At 37.0% G+C, this 12,388-nt stretch overlaps 1 protein-coding gene across 2 annotated transcripts in view; it reads left to right on the plus strand.

Moving 5' to 3' along the window:
* The first annotated feature begins 9,124 nt into the window (after positions 1–9,124).
* The window catches only part of hat1 (histone acetyltransferase 1), a 28,047-nt gene continuing 24,783 nt past the window's right edge, over positions 9,125–12,388 (plus strand). The window contains exons 1-4 of one of the 2 annotated variants that reach the window (XM_077217053.1): positions 9,125–9,215; positions 10,110–10,181; positions 10,530–10,605; positions 10,766–10,886. In XM_077217053.1, coding sequence (XP_077073168.1) covers positions 9,209–9,215; positions 10,110–10,181; positions 10,530–10,605; positions 10,766–10,886 — 276 coding nt within the window. In that variant the 5' untranslated portion in view covers positions 9,125–9,208. Of the gene's footprint in view, positions 9,276–10,109; positions 10,182–10,529; positions 10,606–10,765; positions 10,887–12,388 lie in introns of both variants that reach the window. The other variant, XM_077217054.1, reaches the window with a different exon arrangement.

Below are 12,388 nucleotides of genomic sequence, written 5' to 3' on the forward strand. Positions count from 1 at the left end.
TGATGCGTGAGGGCGCCCGCGCCCTCATTGGTGCTTACGTCACGAATAGTCCATCGATAGGCTGCAGCAGTTGCCGCAGAGCAACCAATAGGCGCGCGAGCTGCATCGCCTAGGTCTGCTCTGTGCAGCAATGCGTTTCAAATTAATGCAAAATTAAAGATATTTTTTGGCTTCAGTATTCTCGAGAAAAGAGGTTTTCCCATAGCGTAAGCTAGCTTATGCAACACTCGTTCCCTCATCTAGAGAGAACCGAGGTTACTTTAGTAACCGAGTATCGTTTTAATGTGCAAGTTTTTGAAAACGGTTTTCATGTAAACAACAAAAACGCAAATATCTGAAGACGATGACGTCATGCACATGCATATTACATGTTCAGTCTACAGTGTTTCATTGCAATCTAATGGCCTGTCAGCAGAATACAGCATTTTTAGTTGTTTTCACGGATCTGTGTGAATGGGGATCGTTTTGACAATGTCTGTGCGCGGAAAACTCAAAGAAAAACTTCTCCGCTTTAAGCATATCGTTGTTGTGTAAACGTACCGTTGGGAAACACAGGGAGAAAATAACAGAGAGAACTAATGAGTTAGCTAGTAGAGCAACAGGTGAACGAAATCAGTAATTAAGGGAACTAACTGGCACACATCAGGAAACTAGGTCAGGGAAACTAACAACACAATGAACAAAACATAATCCCCACACACCCCAATTTCAAATCCACAAACAGAGTTCCTAGATGGAAGTTATCATTTGCAGCCACTTACTATAGATCCCAGTCAATATTTACGCTATTAAACGGTCCTAATTCTTGTGTACATTGGCATGCCATTTAGTTGTTAAAAGTTCCAAGTTCCAAAACAAGCAACAGAACATCAATATTTCACTCCATTTACACAGACTCATGCCAATACCATCTCTTTTTTCCCCACTCATGGACACTGACTAATGTGTGGTCTGTCACTAAAGTGCTCATCCCTAAATCATTCCAAAGGCTGAAATCGTAGAGAGATAAAATCTAAGAGTATTTTTCACTCAACAGCACGTCTGGTGGCACTAATAGCATTGGGAAATGAAACACTCCACACCAATAAACATTTGTTTGCTCTGTAAAATCTTCTGAGGGAACATGGCGGAAAATCAACTACAATCACTCCTTTGTATCATTGTTCCCAAAGCGATCAGAAGACTGCTTTATTTTCTCAGAGCTAAAGCTGCTTTGCACTCCTTTTTATTCTGCCTGTGAAAAGACCAAAGTCATTGATTCCGGCTTCCCAACAAAATCAGTACATACTCAGTCTGAACTGGATCGATAATTTTAAAGTCTTTTCATAGATTCCATTGATGACAAAAAATGTACAGAACGGTTGCAATGTTCACCTGTCATTCTGCTGAAAGGTAGGCCTAGCTCTTTATTCTCAACACAACAGCTTCAAATTCTGAATGACTTTAGGAGGAAAAAGAAAAAATAATACATGTTTCAGATAGCTTGTTACAAAACTTTTCTCTGTGCTCTTTTCCCCTCCTTTTACTTTTTTCTGGCTGTGGCAAAGTTCTCAAATACTCTGATTCTGAGCATTCACAACCTGTTTTAATCCCATAATGTGATGTGATTTCCAGATGAAACAATATAAAAAATGAAAACTGATTAAAATATCCATTGTAGATTGATTTGATGGTGTAAAATGTATAGGAGTCGGAGCTGAATGTAAGTTTGCAGTGGATTGTGGAGGTCTGGTCTACTCCCCTCTTAAAACACCAGCTGCACACACTTTTCAACTGAGACGTGGAGGCTAAAGGTCAAGTTCACTCTCAAGAGCATCTCCACATATCCAAATTGTAATGCTTATTGCCATAACCTTCATTACATTAACATACATTTGCAAAATGCTGATTATTTTGCTGCTACTTGGCTATTGGCTAATATTTTCCAATGCCCCTTTTGCAGCCTTGATGACATCAGATGAAATTTGATTTGCTTTAGAGGTAGAATAAGTTATTACAATTTGATGAAAGATTATGAAGACAAACATTTTTTTTTTAACAATGTTCGCTGATGAAAATGAATGTGCACTGAAAAAGAAATTTGAGGCTACACTATCATATTTTGACAGACATAAATTCAGTTGGACACAATATCAAACCTAGTCCTTGAAACTTGATTTCAAGATGTTCTGTTCCCGGAAACTAGATAAATAAAAGGCAGGAAATACAGTGGAAGAGCAAAATGTTTTTTTGTTTTTTTTTGCAGTTTTGTCGGTCTGATGTGGTTTTAATGAAATGTTATATGCTGAGAAATAGAATCCAAATAAATTCACAGAACATGCATTTATTATTCACTACAGTTTTGCAGTTCTGCAAAAGGCCAAACAAATACTGATGTGTTTTCTGCGGTTTTGAATATTCTCACACATTCTGTCACATGTTATTTAGACCAGATTTTCACTTCATACCACTCATATTCAGATATAATTTATCCACTTCATTTACACCTGGCAACACAAATGCATGTCTAACTGATTGCATTCATCATGCTTTACTTGCATCACATGCAAATGCAGGAAAATTAATCTTCAGTGTCTTATTGCAATCAGGCACATTAGATGATATATAAATGTATGTATGGAGGGGCAAGTTGTATACGTTGTATCATAAATGATTGTTCTCTTTTGCAGTGGATATTTATGTTCATTTATTATTAAATGAAATATACAATAACTGAAAAGTTGATCTGTTTTCCCATAAACATCATTTTGGGGCATGTTGTCACATTGATACCTTATCTGATATCATCAGACACTCTTCCTTGTTTGCTCATTTTCAAAAATGCAATATTTGATATGGGGTTTATTTTTTTTGTTTTTGCTATTTCTTACATTTTTGACTTGCTAATTTTGTCTTATTTTATTTCTGCTAAAAATATAATGTATTCACATACAGCTATGTTGTGGAAGATGTTTTCTACTTAAGTATTTGGTATTCAAAAATTTTTTTTATCAGTTTTAAAAATAAAAATTGCGTCATTGAACAGCAAGTTCCCATTGGGACAACTTTTCCATATTTTAGCTCCGCCCTATTAAAGAAAAGGAAAATTACAGTGGAAATATTTTAAAGCATACTCCAAACACTGGACATGTTCAATGAAATGTTCAACAAAGAACAGCAGTGTGTAGCTCTCACATATATTCATATTCATATTTTCACAGTGAGAGAATGACTTTAATCATCTTTTTATTTTTTTATAAGTAGCCTAATACAAGCGGTGATCCTTTAGACATGTGTCTGTCACAGCCAGCACACACACATTTCCAAAGTCACACCTAAGAGAAAACATTAATTCCAAACAATTTATTTAACAGCTTCACTACATAATTAAGCACAAGTTCAGCTTGATAAGCACAAAGTACTTCATTGCTAAACCAAGCACGCGGAGCTGGGATGAAATTCAGCTCTTGCTAGCAGTGGTTCCTTTACACATTAAAGCAGTCTTAATTTCAAAGAGCTACTTAATTATTTCATGTGACAAGGGGGGTATTAAAATCATAACTCCATCAATTACAGATTTGATCATTTACGGGCAAGGTTAACTATGCAGTGATATGTGTTGAGAAAGTGGCTTTTAAAATGGAACTGGGTTAAATTGAACAGCTCACTGTTGAGAGTAATGAAGTGGGTTCAATGACTACTGTTGCTATTAACAATAGAATTCAACAATACTTAATAGTTATTTTCTTCAAAGATAACTGATATTTAATACAATACACACTTTAACCACATTAATATGTTAAATGTGCACTATACGTAACTTTTGGCCCTCCAGTGGTTAAAAAAACAAAACAAAACTGCAAGCATTTTGCAGAAGAACATTGTTTTGGTTGTGCTTTGGCTCTGTGTGACTGTGCGGATGAATATGCCCCTTCACAATAGATAATGTGAAGATAAAAAAAGAAAAAAAAAAGAATGCATCATTGTACCCAGCACTTCTGAGAATGCACTTACGAATGCGCCCCAGCACATTTCAAACCAATCTGACGCCCATGCGTATTGTCACGATTAAGGAATTCTATTTTGTTATTCTGTTTTCTTTTAGTTCCCGTTTTGCCTACTCCGTTTAGTTCGGTTTTCATTGGTTAATTATTATCTCCTTGTCAGTGTCTGATTACTAATGTTTTACACCTGTCAATCATTGTGTTCATCTTGTATTTAAGCTCCCTGTTGTGTTCAGTCCCGTCGGTTGTCGTCTAGTACATTATTTTGTATTTCCTCTGTGTTTATAGAGTTGTGCAGGGATGACGTCAGAACCCTGAAAATCTAATTCGTCCCGCTGGTTCCTTTGAGATTTATGATTAAAATGAAGCCTGTGGTGAACATAACTTGATAATACTTTTCATGATACATTTCTTATTAAAAATGTACGATTTCAAAAATAAACATAACTGTTTCAAAATTCGCTATGGGTATGTGTAATTTATGTTGTAGAACAAAATGTCAAAGTATAGTCAAGTTACACAGGCTTTAATTCACACATAAATCGAAAAACCCCATTATAAAACCCCGAAGGAAAATCTCGAAAGAACCAGCGGGGAAAAAGACTTCTGGGTTCTGATGTCATCCCTGCCCCACTCCATTGTTAAAGTCCGCTTTATTCATCATGTTGTTGTTGTGTGCTTTAATAAATCCACAGACTGTTACTGTCACAGCTTGGCAGATGAAACAGACAGATGACGGTATATTTCTGACGGCAATAAGTTTAAATGTAACAAGCAGGTTAACACAATGTAACAAGCAGGTTAACACAATGTAACAAGCAGGTTAACACAATGTAACAGCATGTCCACAAAGACATACACACAAACAATAAACCGACAAGGGACAGAACGTAACGGGGGAATACATACACAGGGTAAACGAGGGAACTAACTAGACACAGGTGGATGAAGGTTAACTAAACAGGGACTAACAAGAACAGCAGACAAGACAGAACATAATCAGGGGTCTCACGTTATGAAGAGGGGCAAGTGTGGGGGGATGTTTGTTTGTGTCAAACAAGTTGTGAATTTGTTGTAACATTAAAACAGGAGCTCATGAGTTACTCTTTGCTCAAAGTGATGTTTGGAGCTCCAGTGGTTTCCTCTGTGGGTGAACGAAACTTTCGGAAGATGTTAGCAGAATCACGTGAACAATTCCAGATATGCTTTTTTTCATTGGTTGTTGCGTTAAATCTTACCCAGATACAATACTGCTATTTTCTGATTGTCTATTGTGTAGCCCCTTTCTTATTGTTTGATTGGCTTATAAGTGGCAAGCTCGACTAAGAACTCCAGTGGAGACGCGCTTGATTCCTGCCGGGTCAATAGTGAGAGCGGCGCGGCCAGAGAAATTTTGGGCTCTGCGGCATATTAAATACATTATAAATTGTTTTTTCTGCGTGAGAAATACAATGTGTGGCAGGAGTGCGTGACAAAAGACCGAAATGAGTGTCTGTCACGAATATCTGACACTTGAGAGCCCTGCATAATTGTGACCGTTACAACACACACTTGGTAAACTTGAAATAATTTATGTCTTTTCCAGACATTTTTAAATCCTCTTTGAAGGTTTTCATGGAGGTAAGAGACGACCACATGTCACATTTCACTGCCTGTTTTTCCTAATATCAGGAGCAGAGGTGGCTTTTCCCATGAATCCACCTCACAGATCACAATTCAGTCAACATGTTTTACTCTTCTATGGTTCAGGCAGCCCTGTAAAGTACGAGAGGTCATGAACGTGCCTTCAGTAAACCACTAATCCAGTACTTTCAGGGAATCAGTCAGGATATCACAGACACAAGCGGTTTCAGTAGATTGTCCAGCACAGCTCAGAATCACCATGGCAGGGATAATGACACAGGATTTCTCCGGGTCAGTCTGCATTGCTATTCCATCTTCCAGTCCGTAAAGGTCATGTTTTTTATTGAGCTCCCACATCATCTTTCCCGTTTGGAGAAAATATTCCCTGTGTAGGCTATCTAATCTATGAGTCAACTGACATAATGGGCCACTTCATAAAGGTCCAATTTAGTGTTTGACAACATACATCTTACCTGATCTCTCTCTCTCTCTCTCTCTCTCTCTCTCTCTCTCTCTCTCTCTCTCTCTCTCAGAGGTAATTTATGATCTTTAGATTATAGAGACTAACCCAGTCATTTATTGCATTTAAGCTTGTCTGTTTTCATTTAAATGCCTGATGGTGACTATTACTTCTCTCTAATGTGTAAAGTTTTTCTTCAGTGATTTATTTCTAATTGCATCCTCAAAAACCAGTCAGATTTGTTTAATTAACACTTCTGCAATAGAATCTGAAATCATTGCTAGGTTACTGCAATTTCTTTCCAAGAAATGCTAATTGTGGTGAACATGAGTTGTATTCACTATAGATTATATATGAATTTCAGATGATGTCACCAACGTCTCCTCCTCACTGAAGTCGCTCAATTCTGAAACTTGTCTTCCGCCATCTTGAGGAGCCTACCTGATTCGGCTAGATCGATACGTCAGTCGCAAAGGAACTAGAGCTTATTCTCTGGCCGAGCCCGAACTTGCGGGCTGATATTTCCCGTCACTATCCTCGGGCCGGGCCCTTGATCTAGAGATGTGCACTCCCAATGCAAAAGAGTGCGGTGCGGGACTAGATTTGATGGCCTAGAATGAGCGGCAATGCACTCTCTGTGTGTGTGCGCGTTGCAGGGAGAATAAAACGATTCGCGGGACTCCAGCAAACTAGAAATATCTATGAATAAAACATATAAAAACTAATACATTTTTGCAGAAAAGCAACAAGAACTAAAAAAAGGGCCAGTTTCCTTTTAAAACACGTTTGCAGCGTTGAGTGATGTAGCCAATCACAGACATACGTGTTGATTTCTTCAACGCAAAGGCCAATCAGGGCATTTAAGATAGACTCCCCTCACTGCTCAAAACCTCTATGCTCAAAACTGACTTTTTGTTCAGAGTGATCTGTATGCTAACAAATCCTCTAATTGTAACAAACAAAGTCTATATATTATGAAAGATTCATTGTGCAGTCAGCTTAATTGATATTAACAGAGATGTGAGATCGCGATTAACTGATGTCAGCTTTTTAGGGATTATTAAGGGAGCGCACTTTGCGCGCATTCAGTCAAAATCCTTCAATCATATCATGCCCAACCATGCACGCAGCTGCTTGGTTTTATGTTATAACAGTGTGTGTGCAAACTCTCTGTGCAGTGTTCATGTTGTCTGTGGTGAGTGGATGTAAATGATAATGAGCTTACGCTAGTTTAGGGGTGTGCGATAACGATTTATGATCGTGGTTTAAAATATATCCACCATCTGCTTTTGAAGAAATGTCGTAGTATCGTGCATTCTATCAGTTGCAGTTCTGGCGCCTCCGTCTCAGCATAGGCTACAACGCGGCGTATATTCACATCAAATGTTAACGCAAAGGAACGGGACAATGTAGTTCACATAAGTTCATTATTTGCATGTGCTAACAAGTCATTCACGTGTTCTCCTCATTGGTTCTTGCAGAAGCTCAAACGTGCTGCGTAACACGAGAATGAACCTCATTGGTTCTTGCTGAAGCTCAAACGTGATGCGTAACACGAGAATGATCCTCATTGGTTCTTGCTGAAGCTCAAACGTGCTGCGTAACACGAGAATGAACCTCATTGGTTCTTGCTGAAGCTCAAACGTGCTGCGTAACACGAGAATGAACCTCATTGGTTCTTGCTGAAGCTCAAACGTGATGCGTAACATGAGAATGATCCTCATTGGTTCTTGCAGAAGCTCAAACGTGATGCGTAACACGAGAATGAAACTCATTGGTTCTTGCTGAAGCTCAAACATGATGCGTAACACGAGAATGAACCTCATTGGTTCTTGCTGAAGCTCAAACGTGATGCGTAACACGAGAATGAACCTCATTGGTTCTTGCAGAAGCTCAAACGTGCTGCGTAACACGAGAATGAACCTCATTGGTTCTTGCTGAAGCTCAAACGTGATGCGTAACACGAGAATGATCCTCATTGGTTCTTGCTGAAGCTCAAACGTGATGCGTAACACGAGAATGAACCTCATTGGTTCTTGCATGCCAAGCGAACAAGCTTGAGCTTTCGTTTACAACAACTGATGTGTGAGTTAATGAATGTTTATATGTGAATAAAAGCCTTAATCAAATCTGTTTATCATATAAAACAATATATCCCTTCAGAAAATTTTGGACTAAACCGCCCAGAACAGTTTGCGTAAAAGTGGTAGTTGCGTATAGCTGTCACTGGAGGGACAGAAATCTTACAGATTTAATCAAAAAGATCTTCATTTGTTTTCCAAAGATGAACGGAAGTCTCACGGGTTTGGATTGGAACGACATGAGAGCAAGTAATTAATGATAGAATTTTCATTTTAGGGTAACTATCCCTAAAAAAACAACAACTTTTATTGGACTTTTACAGGACTGTTCACATTTCCTGTTAAGATTCATTGTGACATTTTAAGAATTACAAATTTAAGTACCCCCTCCAGATTCATGTGAATAATGATATTGTAAAATAGGCTATAAACTAGTATTTTTGTAATGCCTATAATTTATGCTGATTTAAATAAACAAAAATAATTGTATTTCAGTCTTTATAAGGCTGAAAAATAATTAAATGGAGGGAGTATTTTATGTACTGTATAGTCACAATCTTAAGACCCCCCCCCCCCCCCCCCCCCAAAGTCCTAAAACAGGCTTGCTTTGTTCATTTAACATTTCAAGGAAGCAGTTTTGCCTTTTATGATCGCATGATCCTTTGTTTTTAAACCTGATGTAATTAAGATGCATTTAAACCGTATTCTTGCATATATATATTAATTATAGTAAGTGCTACAGGAAGAGACATTAGGCTATATTTGACGCGGATGTTTTATTTTATAGTCTACACAACATATTTTAAAAACAATAAACCTGTGGCTGCTATATTTTCAAGATAACGTTCAGACCCAAATAATAAATGTTGTGTTGACGACAGTAATGCCGTGCTCGCTCTGTCTTGCGGTGCTGTTGTAAAAGCGTAGGAGACAAATCGGATTCTGCTGTGATGAGAAAAGCAATGCGATACGTTATCCAATGGCTTTAGCGAGCGGAAGCACGTGGGTAAACAGGAAGTAGTTTTGGCATTTGGCGGGTTGAACGGAGAAGACGCGCAAAAATGGCGGGTGAGTGTGAAAACCCTTTTATAGCGTCCGCATTTTATTACTGATGCTGTCATGATGCTTGTAAGTTAAGTGTATGTGATGCTGGAGCTCGAGCGGTGCTGTGTGCTGATATGTGCGGGAGCAGATAGAATAGAGAAACAGAGTTTTAGCTGCGGCTAAATGCTAATCATCACAGAGAAGAACAGCACATGTTTGGTTTCATGATTATCTGTTCGTTTTTAAATGTCAGATATACTAACAAACATACGAACTCACATTATCACACCGATTAAGCGGTGCAAATTAGGATGAACACAAAGGACACAGCTGCAAATGAATTCACTGTGAGCTGTCAGTGTGTTATGTTCTGTTTGAGTAACGTTATATTTCTGACAGAGAGCAAGAAATACACACATCATGTGTAGAAAGATAGATATATAAAGATACATATTTACTATGACGGATAGTTCGTTATATAACGTTGCATGCATACTCTTGAGTCCAAAAGTATGACCAGTAAAGCAAATGCTTTTTTATAAAGGTAACTTAGCATGTTAGTACATTTTTGTCATTACAGATTATATAATCAGTATATCAAGTCAATATTAATACACTCAAGGACATGGGCTTGATCTTGTTCTCCAGCATGATTCTGCGATTTTCCAAAGAGGAAAATTAAGAAAGTCTAATTGTTTACACAAAGAAGCTCATGTGGCTAATATGCCAAATTTATTCTATTTGATTAGTGAACTTGTACATATTTTATTAATCTGTGAGGGCCTACATTATTGTATTGTACCATATTGCATTGAATTGATTATTGTATTGTATGAAATTGAGTTGTTTAGCTGATGACAGAAATCATACGCTGAGCGTTATATTATGATTAACATGTTTCTCTTTCTTTCCCTACAGCTGTGAATGACATGGAAAAGAAACTTGCGGAGTATAAATGCGACACTAACGAAGCTATATGCCTGAAATTAGGTAAATCAATAATCATCATCACTATAAAAATGAAAAATAAACAAAAACTGATTCGGTTGTTGAACGATCAGGTTTTGTATTCACATTTGTCCTGCATTATTCTAGAAGTCGACATGCATGAAATCGACCATATTTACTTTTTTCTAGTTGTGAATGAATTTTTATCGTGTTCTTCATCTGAAGCAACTGTCCTGTTCTGCTTTGGATTTGTTTGGATGATGATAATGTTAAACAGCAATTTAAGCGCTGTTTGAATAAACTTTTATTTAATTTGACTCCATTCTGATGTGTAATGCTCACCTTCCATTCAATTCCCAATGGATAAAGTCAGTTTTGTGTGTGATGTAGTGCGGTTCCCAGAGGATGTGGAGGATGAAAGCACAACGTTTCACCCCGAGTTCAGTCATCAGCTGTATGGAGACGAGTATGTACAACAAACCTTCCATTGCATGTCATACACTGTTATACATTTATTACTATATTTTTATGTATTAATTTCCTAATATGTAATACGCGTGTGTGTGTTTTCCTTGCACCATTATTCTTCCCTGTTTCTCAAATGTTTGTGCTTTGTTTTTGCACAGTGAAGTGGCGTTCGGCTACAAAGGTCTTCAGATCCAGCTGTACTACAGTGCGGGGAACCTAAACACCCTGTTCAAAGTCAAGTACACTTCCAGGGTCACAGACAAGTTTGACTGTGTGGAGGTAAAGCTTCTCAAACCACTCGCTCATTTCATGTTGTGTGACCGGGCTGACATGAACAGTTTTTATATTCATAAATATCCGTTTACATATGCGTAACATTCTGAACAAAACATGCACACAATGTGCCTTTCCAACATAACTTTATAGTCTCAACATATTTAAAATAGTAGAATTTGCAACAAAAATGTTGAATACATGACAAAAAAGCAAAAATTTAAGATTGAATAGACTAGCTCCAGGACAGGCTTACTGCTGAGTCCTGGAGCTAGTCTATGCAAACTTAAATATTTGCTGTTTTGTCATGTATTCAACATTTTTGTTGCAAATTCTACTATTTTAAATATGTTGAGACTATACAGTTATCCAGCTGACAAATATACTGTAGGTGAGTTATTGTCAAAATACTGAAAAATTATTTGTGGCAGTCTTGAATTAATGATAACTAATTAATATTAAGCCAATCAATAATGTTTTGCATCGCATGCCATTGTTTTTTAGGAATTTATCCTCCTTATTTTTAACGTGAGCGGCGCTGCCATTTGAAACTTATATTATATATTATGTTATATTTAACTGTTTATAGTAGCAGTATAACGGAAGCAGCGACAGCTCTTTTACTTCTGGATCTGGATCTACATCAGGTTTATTATAGTTAATCTAAAAACATCAACATTTTTGTCACTTGCATTAAAATAAGCTATAAATCTTTTTATTTCATTTCCATGGCAACATTTCTCAATTTAATATAGTTTAACTTAATGTACTACAATAACTAAAACTGAAATAACATTTTTTGAGAGACTAATAATAATCACGTTTAACTGATGAATTTTTATTTAATGTTATCCGTGTTATATTTCATCTGCAACAACAGTGCATTTCATCAGTAACAGTGAACTTTTATAAATATCCGTTTGACCATTAACTTTTAAATGCATCATTATGCAAAAATATGAGGAGAGTGTCTGATGAAAGACCATTGACTGGCAGATCAACGTGCTGTTTCTTTTCTCTCCAATACAGTAGGACATTCATTTAAATGAAATGTGGAGGATGTTAACTGTGACAAGATGATTGACAGGCCAGTTTACAGTGACAAGATGCACATAATTATTATATAACTAGTGACAGAGCGTCTGTTAAAGATGCAATTACAATGTGTTTCAATTTATCAAAGGAAAAATGTAATATAATTCGCCACCATTATATTTTTCTAAAGCTATTGCTTATAGTTTATATATAGATTTTGTGCATTTGCATTTATACTAAATGTGTTTAGGGCAATTGTTTTTCACATTTTACCATGGCAGCAAGGTACCTGTGGTTATCAATAGTTAATTTTAGAAGAGTAGAGTCCTAAGTCAGTCAGTTAGAATATTTACATTAGGCTATTCAAATGAGGTTGTTTTTACAGATATTATTGTTTTTGTTCTATCCATCCGCATCCCAACTCAAGTCCACAACAGTATTTGAAAGCCTGACACTCCTACTTTCTATAAATT

The sequence above is a fragment of the Siphateles boraxobius genome, unplaced genomic scaffold (genome assembly GCF_051911475.1).
Source record: "Siphateles boraxobius isolate OS27281-9 unplaced genomic scaffold, OSU_SipBor_1 7, whole genome shotgun sequence".
NCBI lineage: Eukaryota > Metazoa > Chordata > Actinopteri > Cypriniformes > Leuciscidae > Siphateles > Siphateles boraxobius.